This window comes from Rhinichthys klamathensis, unplaced genomic scaffold (genome assembly GCF_029890125.1).
Source record: "Rhinichthys klamathensis goyatoka isolate OS25496 unplaced genomic scaffold, OSU_Roscu_1.1 h1tg000275l_1, whole genome shotgun sequence".
Taxonomy (NCBI): Eukaryota; Metazoa; Chordata; class Actinopteri; order Cypriniformes; family Leuciscidae; genus Rhinichthys; species Rhinichthys klamathensis.
Genome location: NW_026606794.1, coordinates 654042 through 667535, shown reverse-complemented (window position 1 = coordinate 667535; position 13494 = coordinate 654042). Strand labels below are relative to the sequence as shown.

The 13494-nt window shown below is 37.7% G+C and overlaps 1 protein-coding gene across 1 annotated transcript in view; it reads right to left on the bottom strand.

The window, feature by feature from the left end:
• Positions 1-4623: 4623 nt before the first annotated feature.
• Positions 4624-13494, bottom strand: part of poln (polymerase (DNA directed) nu) — a 46145-nt gene continuing 37274 nt past the window's right edge. Inside the window, exons 19-25 of the mRNA XM_056268620.1 lie at positions 13345-13427; positions 10950-11081; positions 7737-7847; positions 7584-7659; positions 6004-6071; positions 5518-5579; positions 4624-5148 (exon numbers count right to left, since the gene is read on the bottom strand). Coding sequence (XP_056124595.1) covers positions 5056-5148; positions 5518-5579; positions 6004-6071; positions 7584-7659; positions 7737-7847; positions 10950-11081; positions 13345-13427 — 625 coding nt within the window. The 3' untranslated portion in view covers positions 4624-5055. The remainder of the gene's footprint in view (positions 5149-5517; positions 5580-6003; positions 6072-7583; positions 7660-7736; positions 7848-10949; positions 11082-13344; positions 13428-13494) is intronic.

Below are 13494 nucleotides of genomic sequence, written 5' to 3'. Positions count from 1 at the left end.
AATTAAACTAGGCACAAACCTAAATTTGGATAAATATATAAAAAAGGATTGTATAAGTATACAATATCTAAGGCTAATGTAAAATGTTTGAAAATATACGTATAAGGCATACTCATAATCTCTCTCCGTCTCTATCCTCCTATCACAGTACCAGCAGAGGGAGAGAGACAAACCACAAAAAGCCTCATCTGTGACAATGTTGTATAAAGTTAAGAAACTAAATGTGATTTAAAAATACATAGTAGTAACATGTAGTGCAAAAAACAACAACAAACATGATCATTGCCAGTTTTCCTTGACTTTAACCCCACCCCCATCCAAAAATCTAACTGCAACCCTGGGCCAGACCTCTCCCTCCTTTACACCCCCACCCCCCTCTCTCTGCATGCGCCACAGAGTCTTGTTGCACCGCCCTTTTTCCCCATTCTAGCTTGTACTATCTATCCCCATTCTTCTGTGATGTCACAGTAGCAGTGTGGAGAGTTGTGGGCATGGCTTAGAATGTGAGATGGGCGGGGTCAACCAAACAATAGGATTACCCACCAGCTTGCTGCTTCAATGACATCACAGCTGCCAATAGTAGAATGCAAGAGCAATGCAAGTATGTGGCATGCCTCTGTACCTGGTTTGTGCGTACGGTGCCTGCCCTGGAAAAGAAGTATATTTAAAAATATGTAAAACAAGCTTCTTCTTTTTTTAACTGAACATATAACAAATATGTGTTTCATTGTTCAAAGAAATTGTTGTTGCATGAAACGTCTTTGAATGAAAAATGAGCAAGAAAATACCATATTTAACACGGCAAGTCTTAAAAGTGGAGCCGTTTCTTTTTTTCGATGTAATTTTTGTTCATTCTAAAATTCCTGAGTTATTGCCATCTTTTAGGATATTGCGAGATGTTCTTTTTTTATCATTAAGAAGGCCTTGAAAATTATTTAACTGAATGCGCTGTTTTGATTACAGAGAAGTTACGTGACGCTTCTCACTTTACTTGAGGACATCCCTATTTTAGCCATGTGGTTTGAAATGAACAATTTCAAACAAGAAAGCAATTCTGTAGAGACAACTTTGCCAGTTGCGTGTGCCAGTCAAATTAGACATAGCATTCACCTGTCTCCCTTAAAATGGACTCATTGAATGGATATTCGAATGTACAAATATCCTTAAGAAGAAAGGTTAGGCTGATCAAATCTGTGATGGGATATTTAAACATGAATTCCTGTGTAAACCCAAAGCAAACAGGCTACAGATCACACTAACCTGATATCTTGTGAAACACTTGCCAAAATGATCAAACACAAATGTAATGCAGTATGAAAATATACAAGGAGCATGAAGTTCAATCCCACATTTAGAAATCAGTACCAGATCAACAGAAAAAAACACACAAATGATTAACCAGAGAGCTGGCAGATTTGAATGTACCCGGCAATCAGCAATGTATTATGTATTTTGAAGATCCAGATTTGAACAGTGATTGATGTAATTGAGGTATTTTGCTATGAGTGTTATTCTTCTGTAGAGCAACTGCCTTGAAAATCCTTAACTTATTATTCCGAATGCAGTTAGCATGGGATTGGGAATTTTATCTATAAGGTGCATGTATTGTTGCCAGATTGAAGAGAGCATTATTGTAATGCTAAAATTGCAAGCAAGTGCAAAAACACCATGATTGTGTGATTGCTTGTGTTTAACTAACATGTTGACCATTTCCTGATCATGCCGCTGGTTTTGCACATGCTAAAACGTTTGCACATGCTAATGGCTCAATTAAATTGGATTTATATATACAGTACGGTTAGTGTCCTATGTGGGTTTAGACTGGTGACTCGATTGGCTGGTGAATGTCTGTGAATGTGAAAGTTGGAGCAGGGCTCAAGATAGCGGCCAAGTTAAGTTACGCAAGAAAAAAGCTGGTGTTTTACCTAAGTCTCAAAAAAACAACACAGAAATAAAGTGCATTCTTATACATTAGTGTTAGAAAGAACAGTTGATGATAAGGCATTCAGATTGACCTTGGTAACCTGCATGAATAAGATGGCTGCTAAGAATGTTTCACTCAACAGAGGAGAAGGGAGTCAGAGAAGGTTCACGATGGTAGATGGTCTTGCTGCATCACTATCACCCTTCAGGTGAAGCATGGAACAAGCCAAGACACCAAAATGTGGAGCTGCTTCCTCCTCTTTTCATTTTTTTGGGTTGAAAGCACTCACTTATTGTGGCTTCAAGTGCCAAGGAGGTAGTGCCACTTGTAGTGCACAACTTTCTGATTTTTTTATGTTGATTTAAAAAAAAGAGAAGGGTTTGTCTCATGTGCTTATCTATGATTTACTACAATGTATCAACAGTATTTCTTAAAAAGTTACATTTGCCAAAGTTAAGATGTTTGCTGTATTTCCTTATTTTGCCATTTGTCTTTAAGATAAACTCATCTTTGTAGAATTCGTTTGAAAATCAAGCCTATGTGCCATTTTATAAAGCAATAATGCAAAGTATCACAGTTGGGAAAAAACAAACATAACAAGAACATGATCCATGAGATTATATAAATGTTCAAATGCTGCATTGATGTTCAATCCCTCATACTTTACTGGTGACAGTCGCTAAGATGTTATTAGTAATGGCACAGCAACATCACCATGGGCAAGCCAAGGCCTGACAAAGTGTGAATGTGAATTTTCTTTTTTGTATATTCTCATTTTTTTTATTTATATTTCCTTAATTCTAATTACAACTAACATGTTTACTTGCATCTTGAATTCTTTAGTTTATGGTTGATTTTTATGTTGTACTGATACGAAGCCCACAAAAATAAGCGAGAAACCTTTGTGACCGAGTGATGTCATGGGCCTCTGAAAGTTACGTCAAGCTCTGAACCACAATTGGTTGGTCTTAAAAATCCACTGTCTCCTGATTCACGAGGAGTGCAGTTTCCAACAATCTGTGACGGCAATCAACACCACACAGCCAGTTTTACAAGTGGCACAATACGCACAGGTTCATATTAACAAAGCTTTTTGATTTTTCTTGAAAACAATTAACTTTTTTATTAACATTTTAATATATGTAAAGCTGTAAAGTGTAATTTACTGTAAATAGCATTTGGGGACATTTTGTGATCGTTTTGTAACAGAAACTATATGAATATAATTAAGACGTTTACAAAACAACAACAACAACAACAAAAACAACAATACACTTTGGGAAACAACTGCAAACAGAGACAATTCTAACTATACAATCTGCTTACATTTGTGCCAGTCAGAGAAGCAAAAGCAACTTTCAGAGTCCCTGCATCCTCTTAGCACTTATTAGGGGCTCTTAGAAGCATTGCAAAGTGCTGGCAGGTTACTAATTATTTTAAATTATGGCTAATTTATGGGTAAATCACTTTGGAAATGTATGGCACTAAAACAATTTCTCAAGTTGGGAGTAACACATTTTTCTTTGCTTTAGAAATGCTCATGTTTACAGTTTCTGGTATGAGTTGACATTAGTTGCCCCATTTTGTCAGTGTGTTAAACACATTTCAGTCATTGGCTGCCTGTTACTATAGAAACAAGCCCATACAAAGCACAGCAGGGAAATGATATGCAGCCATACATGGGGCGGGTCAGTAGCAACAAAATGGGGCTGGTTTTAGTATGATAATGGGCAGAATGGAGTTTGGGGAAAGAAAAGGGAGGTTTTAGTTTTTCAGCATGGTAAATCTGACCTTGCTTTACCTGTTTGGTCGCAGTGATCACCTGGTTCTTTGAGTCTGAAATCATTGTACTGCCTGGGTTTCCTTTGGATTTTTTTTTAAACTGCTGTTTACGTTCCCACCTTTTCTCTTTTTCTTTCATTTCCTCGATACACAGGAACTTTGTAAAGATGTAAAGAAAAGTTTTCCTGATTTATGAAAGAAAAGGATGTACATACTGTATCAATTAAAGGAATGATGCATAAAGCTTGTGCACATGTGTCTGAAGTTGCATGCGTACACATGTACAAATGTACATTAAAAAATGACAAACTCTGGTTAAATAAGGGCAACATTAAATACCTCTTAAAGCAGTGGCTTTTGAAGGGACCTTTGATTTCAGCAATTTGCACACAAAAAAGCCATAAAACAGTTCATAGTCATAAGTTATAAGCAAGGATCAAAAAATTTGTGCAAAACAAGATCTCATTATTGACCCCCATTAAACATTCTAAAGGATCTTCTATGCCAATTCTCAGTGAGTACTGAGCATTAATTAATGATTTTGAGAAAGAACAAACAGATCGTGACCTAGCATGGTAAAATGTATCTACTCTCAGTGCCAGACCTTTAAGACAGGCTTTCAGTAATATGACATTCAGAGAGGGTAACTTATAGCCTTTAAAAACACAACAGCAACAAGCACAGAGACTGGAAAAATTTGCAAGGGTGTGTTTGTATTGATAGGGGGCATTACGAAGGGGCACAAGATCTGACGCCACAGACGGACACTGAAAATCTGGGTCAGTGTGTGTGTGTGTGTGTGTGTGGACTGTGTACACGTGAGAAAGGCCAGTGGGTGCTGCTAAACGAGTTGTGAGGTGCCGTGGAAACGGAAGAGATAAGATTAACAGGTTTAAAATGGAGTGAGCGAGACTCACTAAATGAGGGCTGAGTTTATTAATATTCATCAGGAGACAGACGTTCCATCATAGCAGCTGAGAAACAGATAGCATTGCCAGTAACACAGCTGAAATTAAGCCCGTTCTGGACAGAGGCTCATATTTATTTATTCACTGAATATGTGAGTTGACAGATATATTGAATATAAGATGCACAAACATTGAAAATGAACAAAAGATTTATTAGCTACTTCTATTCTCATGCAAAGAGATCTAAGCCTCTGAACAGAGAGAAGAACAGAATAACAGTGAAAGGCTAAAAATGAATGAAGGGAAGCCCCCCAAAATAGAAACTGGTACGATCCAGCCTGCTCCTACCGTTGCCCTCGGATACATCAGCGAGAAACAAGAATTGGGAACTGCAGCTGCTCGGTTACCATAGTAACGGGATGGCGAGGAAGAGCGGGAGACTCAGACAGAAGTAGCTGTAGTGGTGCAGGGGAGGTTCATTTCGCACATTGAGCCCCATGACCGTCCTGTGGACAGTGAGACTTTGAGGGGCACCTGAGAATAGAAAGAAATGAACTGCCATCACTAGATCCTCTATATCTTTTGACCTACATCTGCTGCATCGTTTAGTTTTATAGTAAATTAAAGCCAGGCTGTAGGATGGAAGGCCATCTGGAAATGTAATTCAGCTTAATTAGGTTACCAATCAAACGCTGTGACACAGCAAATCGCCTTTGTAGTGGACAAATCTGTTTGATAGTCTGTCTGATATGATTAAGGCTTCTATTAGAGCAATAAAATGCTTCTGAAGCAAACAAGGAAGACTCTGAATAGATCACAGCATGTTCTCTACATCCAGAAGCCCGTCTTCATACTAAGATAAATGATTGTCTTTTAAATAAAGCTGTGTGGATGTTCACTTACAGAGATATTCACTTCCAAATCTGCAATGTGCTGAAGAGATTCCATGGTCTTCTTCACCAGCACTGTTTACCAACATAAGATTCCCAATTTTTTAAATGGAAATCACTTTTTGTCTCTTAACTAATATTCTGGGTAAAATACTAGTTATGCTCTTTTGACACCATTTGCAGCTTAATGTCAATTACCACCATAGTTACTAGAGTTAACTAAAATTATTAAAACATTTTTTGTTAAACTAACTGATTGCGTTTCTGGGATCTAATAAAACTAACGAAAGCACATAATAAACTACAAATTTTATTTTAAAAAGCTAAATCAAATTATTATTAAAAACTATAATAGTATAGGAATAATGTTAAAATAAGACTGATTACCTCAGAAAATAATTCAGAGATAATTTACTCAGAACTAGTTGAAATTAACTTGTATTTCACCCAGAATATTCCTTTCATGTTCATATAACAGGACATGTGAGGTTTCCCTCACCAGCAAACTGTTCCAATTGTGAGATCTCCACTTCAAACAGCAGCTCATCGTGGATTTGAGCTACCAGCCTAAAAAGATCAAGACACACAGAAACTAGAACACAACAATCAATCTTAACGTGGGGATATAATGACCAGACCATGACCACTAAACCATGATGCGTTTAGTTTCTGGAATGTGACGCCAATATTACATTAAAAGGTTCAGTAATCTTATTGCTCTACATTGGTCTGGATGCCATCTACTGCAGACATATCTCCTAATACTCACTGAGAGGAATCGAAAGAGACTTGGAGGGAGGGGTGAGGAGATAGAATGAAGAGGGAGGGATAGAGAGATGCTAACAAAGATAAATGACTGTAATATAGAGCTGCACTGCAAGTTGAGTGATTCACACAGAGACAGGCTAAGAGAGAAAGATAAAGAATATCAAGGGATATGCAGAAAGAGAAAGTAAAGATATCTGTGGAGAAGAAATAATAAAAAAATATATAATTTATAAACTTGTCATTTTAAAAATGTATTAGCAAGTCTAAATTAGCATAAACCTAGACTAATAAATGCTGCAAAAGTACTGTTCATTGTTAGTGAATGATGCCTAACGCATTTAAAGGTCCCGTTCTTCGCGATTCCATTTTTCAAACTTTAGTTAGTGTGTAATGTTGCTGTTAGAGCATAAATACCTGTAAAATTATAAAGCTCAAAGTTCAATTCCTAGCGAGATATTTTATTTAACAGAAGTCCCCTTTCAAAGCATACAGCGAACGGCCGGTTTGGACTACATCCCTCTACTTCCTTTTTTAATGACGTAACTAGAACAGTTTTTTGACAAATCTCCGCCCACAGGAATACACAAAAAAAGGGGGCGTGGTCTTGTTGCGCTCCCACGGAGAAGAAGCACTCCAGCAGCGCGTGCATCTCCAATTTATGGTAAGAGGCGTGATAAGCTGCTGTCAAATCACAACACAGGAACCGCTGGCACAATCAGAACTCGTTACGTATTTCTGAAGGAGGGACTTCATAGAACAAGGAAGTCATCGGGCCGTTTTTTGGACAGTGAAAACAGTGGTATACAGATAAGTAAATTGTGTGAAAAACACTGTTTTTTTACACGCGAAACATGAACACATGTTATATTGCACACTGTAAACACAATCAAAGCTTCAAAAAAACATGAAGAACGGGACCTTTAAGAGATAGTTCACAAAAAAAGAGAAAATTCTGCCATTATTGACATCTTCATGTCTTTCTAAACCTGTATGACTAACTTTCTTCTGTGGAAGATAAAAGAAACAGCATTTCTCAGTGTTTACTCATTCACACAACGGAGGTCAGTGGTCACCAAAGCAGTTTGGTTACCAACATTCTTCAAAGTATCTTCTTTTATGTTCCACAGAAGAGAGTCATACAGGTCTGGAACAACATGATGGTGAGTAATTGATGGCAGTTTTTAGAGGGAACAATTCCTTTAACTAATTGAACCTCAATGTAAAATGTTACCACATTTCCCAAATACAAAATGTAGTATTAAGATACACATGGGATTATAAGAGAGGGAGTGGAAAACTGGATGGATGTACCTGGCAGTGTAAGAGGCAGAAGACACTTGAGAGCAGATTTTGATCATGGCCATTTTGGCTAGGTCTGCAGCTGAGCCTGAAGGGTCAAACACAGTCATTGTGACAATCACAAATGCCACACACATTACAAACACAAGTAGAGAAACACAATACCCTGTAGTACAAAGTTGACGGCCTGTCTCTCTGCTTGGTTTCGAAGGCTCCAGTCAGCAGAGTGAATGTGAGGGAGGGAACGGCGCCTTCCCATTATGGACTTCACAAATCCTAAGGCATCAATAAGAAAGAACATACACAGCAACTTATACACACTTTCAACCTTATTATACTCAGTCACTCATTCACACACAGACTCTTTACGAATCACTCATGCCAGTGCATTCCGGGGTAAGGCAGACAATAGGTCAAGCTTTAAACATAAACCCCTGATGGAAAAGAGTGAGGTCAGCTGGTGGACTCATTTGGAAAATCTTTTTCCCAGAAGCACAGAGACGCCAGGAGTTATGGGACACAAAGAGACACCACTGCATGTATATGTGTAACAGTGTTCAGGAATGTGTGTGGCTCAGTGTGGGCGCATCATATGTACTGACAACACTAATGACACATCACTGGAATGTGTTGCTCTGCTATTGAGGATTATGAGCACGTGTGTTGTTTCTGTGTGTTTTGTCAAATGTGAAATGTTTGTCTGGCGTATCCTCATCGAAGTGTATGACAGTAAGTCATCACCCGTGCATGTCACATTTCAAAGTTTGTGTACTGAAATAACATACAGTGGCCACATTTATTTGGACACTTTAAGGGATAGTTCACCCCCCCCCCCAAAAATTGTCAAAATGTACTCACCCCCTCATAATTCCAAACCTGTTTGACTTCTCTCTACATAACACAAACGACAATATTTTGAAGAATTGAACAATTTTATCCATACAAAGAAAATTCAGTGGGGTCCAAAATAACAAACATTTTTTATTATATGGCCAAAAAAATATATAAAATAATATTAAAAATAAATAAAATATTTCAGGTTCCACAGAAGTCAGTCAGTCGCAGGGTTGGAAAGACGCAAGTTTCACCAGAACTTTCATTATTGAGTGAACTATCCCTGGGATACTCCACCCAAAAATGAAAATTCTGTCATCATTTACTCACCCTCAAGTTGTTGCAAACCTGTATGAGTTTCTTTCGTCTGCTGAACAAAAAGGAAGATATTTTGAAGAACTTTGGCACCATTGACTTCCATAGTATTTTTTTTTTCTTACTATGGAAGTCAATGGTGCCAAACAACTGTTTGGTTCCAATCGTTCTTCAAAATATCTTCCTTTGTGTACAGCAGAAGAAAGAAACTCATACAGGTTTGCAACAACTTGAGGGGGAGTAAATGATGACTGAATTTTCATTTATGGGTGGAGTATCCCTTTAAGACACTTCATTTTATTTCATTGCATTACATAAAATATAAAACCAATATACAATAAAACCATATTTGCAGTTTTAACCAACTGTGACCATTTCAGAGGATGTATGACATCAACTACCCTCAAATTCAGGCAGGCGTCCTAGCAGGTCAGATTAACTACCATACTATTTGACAAGCTTTTTGTAAGTTATTGCATCATAAGTGAGTTTGTTTTATATTTCTTTGAAAATTTTGTTCATGAAATGACACGCATACATTTTTGTGTAGCTTAAAGGGACAGTCCGCCCAAAATGAAAATTCTGTCATCGTACGAGACACAAAAAAAGATATTTTGAATAATGTTGGTAACCAAACTATTTTGGTGACCACTGACTTCCATCATATGGACAACATTTTTTTTGGTAATTCCTCAAAACATCTTCTTTAATAGTTTCACATAAGTAAGATATAGTTTGGAACAACATGGGTGTGAGTAAATGATGAGATCATAATTTTTGGATGAACTATCCCATTAAGTTACCAAATACCTTTTGGAGTCACTGTAGTTCAGGCCCTCCATCAGGCCCTCCATCAGCAGGTAATAAGTCATTCTACTTTTCACCTTTGAGAAAGATCCTGTATCAGTCTGGTCTCTTTCACATTAAACTACATAAAATCAACTCTCCAAATAAAAAGACAGCACATAAAAGTCTAGCTGAACAGAAGATTAGACACTATAAGACTCCTACTGGAACACCCTGTTCTAGAACAGATTACTGAGAGAGAAAGCTCAGGTTTTAAAGCCCTTCTCAATTTCATTTTCTTGAATATCTTTCCTCCCTCTCAAAACCTGATAAATTTCAAAGCAAAATGATAGCAGGTGTTTTGTTGCTGTGCAGGCATGTCAATACCTCCAGTATTGATCGTGTAATGAGCACACTGGCTGGAACTTGCAGTCCTGAGCCTTCAGTTTCACATTCTGAGGTGCCTGTTTGATGAGTAACTCTGAACACTTCACTCATTTTATAACCTATATGTAAATTTTCAGAATGCACTAAACGAGATCATCAGCTATTAGAACAGGAACACTGACAATAAATATATATATTTTTGGATTGATTCTGACTGATTTTCTGATTGAATACAATAAAATACAGTGAAACCTATGAAATGTTTGATAGCAAAGGTCAAAGTCTCAGTAATTTTTCATTGGTAAGAGGGAATGCTTTCTCTCTTAGTTCCCATAATCATGTGTCTCCTTTAAATTTCAGCTGACATGGAGAAGATTTCTTTCAAGGACAATAATTTTCCACTCCATTGCCAGTTAAAAGATACCCATTGGTTGTTACTACTGACCGGTTTATATAAAGTAAACACAAAGCACTGTACATCACAGTAGTAAGATAACTCTATTTATCAGACTCAATCTGATAATGCCTGACGAAGATGTAGCTTCAAATCTAACACTGTTTTTCTCTTCCCAAACTTATATATGCCATTACTATAGCATACTTTTCATTATTTGTTAGCTTTTAATCATTCATACTTTATTATTATATTACCGGTAGCTTACTTCTACTTAACTGCCTTGCATTTTTCTCTATTCTGCATTGTCATACAATGTATTATCATTTCTCATGCCAATACAGCACACCAAACTAAATTTAAATTTCAAATTTGATAATAATAGTAAATATAGCCAGTAACCTGCCTGCTGGATCTGCACTGAGGAGAATGTAAAGAATATAAATGGCAGCAGCAAATGTAACTGTGAGACGCAGTAAGAGAAGTGAAAGAATGAGTGTGAGCGACTGTGTGAAGTTCACACAGTGGTATAAAAACCATGATGTGTGTAATATCAGTAAGAGTGTGTCCTAACGGCAGCTCTAAACACAGTGAGTTTTGTAAGTGAGCGTTAGCTGCTGTGCTGCTCTGCCTAGTTTCTACTCTCCGTTTATCACACACACCGTGTTCGTGGCAGTGCTGGATGATGTGCTGAATGAAGGCCGGCACCTCTCTGTACGTCTGTAGGAAAGAGTCCTGAAAACGGCTGGCCTCCTCTGCACTCACACCCAGAATACTAGATAACCGCTCTCTTCCTGTGTGTGATGGTGTGTGCGAGAAAGAGGGAGAGAGAGAGTCAGTGGACAACAGCATTAGAACAGAAATATTCCAAGCTTAAAACAGTTCAAGGTGAGACAAAAAAAGACAAAAGGAGGTGAGGCACAGAATTATTGGTGAGAAAAAGGCTAAACCCATTCTCCCAATGTTGCTATGGCAACAACTACCATGACAAGAAATGAGACAAAAACATGAGAGCACTAAGTTTGACCACTAACTATAACTTCTGATATTGTGTAATATGTGATATAACATGTACACTGCAGTTCAAAAGTTTGGGGTCATTAAGATTTTATTTTATTTTTTAAATAAATGAATACTTTTATTTAGCAAGGACACGGTATATTGAAAAGAAAAAAGACATTTATAGTATTACAAAATATTTCTATTTCAAATAAATTGTTCTTTTAAACTTTCTATTCATCAAAGAATCCTGAAAGAATGTATCACTGTTTCCACAAAAATATTAAGCAGCCGACCGTTTTCGAGCACCAAATCATCATATCAGAATAATTTCTGAAGGATCATGTGACACTGAATGATGCAGAAAATTCAGCTTTGTCATCACAGTACTAAATTAATTTTCTAAATATATTAAAACAGACAAGTTATTTACAATTTTATTAATATTTTACAATATGGCTGTTTTTTCCTCTGTTTTTAATCAAATAAATGCAGCATTGGGGAGCAAAATTGACTTCCAAAAACAAACAAAAATCTTACTGACCCGAAACTTTTGAACAGCAGTGCTAAGTCTATGAGCTTTTTTTTTTTACCCCATTTTATTATCCATCAGGCAAAAATTCTAACTAGCCGCATGACATGCGACTTGCTTTACGCAAAGTGACCTGTTGAATAACATAGGACAGAGTTCATATACAAGCGAGACTCAGGCTAATTTTCATCTGACCTTCTGTCTGCCTGTAATTGAGATTATTTATAGACAGAGACAGAGTGAATATATCAAGCATGTGAGCAGGGAGATGAAGATGGCAAGAAGTACGCAGAAGTGATGAAGAGTGTGTGTCTGCATTCTCACTGGTTGAGATCATTTGCTCTCTGGTGCTGCTCCTTTTGCCTAATTACTCCAACCTCTCCACCTCTAAATCATCCTTCTCTCTGGGATACTCAATAGTTAGTCTCTTATAGTCTGACCCAATTGTGTGTGTGTGTGTTTCCACCCCATCCCCCACACCTATGAGTGTGTGTTTGTTTTTGATTATCTCCCATGCTACACCTCCTTTTAGTATTCTGTAACCATGGCAATCCATCGCTTTCTGCAAGATTATCAACATATGCTAACACTGTGGTGCTCCCACCCCTCTTCTCTTACTCACTTTCTACCAGCACTCAGTCACACAATATTGCCTTCCTCATGCTGTCTCTATTTCTCAGTTTTCCTGAGATGACAGTATGGTAGAAATGAACATGTTTCGCTCTGTCGCATCAAGCTTTGTGTCTTTGTAAGAGTGCAATAAATGTCTTATTCAGCAACTTAACGCTCACAAACACTTAAGTGAGCCACTTGTGAGATGCTGGACTGAAAAATATAAATGAGAGAAAAATAGCAGATAGGTTCAAGCTGACCCAGTTAAAGTAAAGTAGAACAGTGACACCCTCCTTCAGTCCCTCTCTCTCCTCCACACACACATAATAAGATTCTTCTCAGGTTGTAGTCATGGAAGCCAGATTCTGGGAGATCTCTGCTAGCAACCACTATGAACAATAAGCTCTCTGCACTTGACTTATAGAGCAAAGCCCTGCAGTCTGGGTCACAACTTTTCTCTACATTTTTATCTATCCGTATAAATGTCTCTCTCTTTCATTTAAAAAAATAAATGTATGTATCTCTGCTTTGCCTATGCCACAATCATTCCTGTCAGGATGCTATTCAAATACAGATAAGTATTTTTGTGTTTTATTCCAACTTGGGACTGTGCATGTTCTTTTAGTGCTGTCGGGGTGTTTTCTTGCAGCTCAACGGTAATTAGTAACATGGTATTTACAGCTCAAGGGAGTCGCCATGAGCAAAGATGGTAGCACGCAGGACTTCACAATACTGCTTGCAACAGCCACTGGAGAGAAGGTTGTGTGGTCAAAGTTAGCAGAAAAACAAATTGCTTACAGCACTTTTTAAGGCTAGAGTTGCAATGTAAAATAAATGATGAATATTGAAATGTTCTGTTATTTCTCTAGAGATTGATGGGACGGCGTGCATGCATTATGGGTAACAGTTCTCACCAGCTCCATAAACCACAGAGTAGACGATACGCTTGGCATGCTCTCTGTCCTCCAAACTCACTGTGTCCTCGCTCACACCCTTCCTAAAGACAGAGACATAGACATTTATGTAATGAAAGTGCCAGCAGTGCTGGTATGCTGGAGGCATCA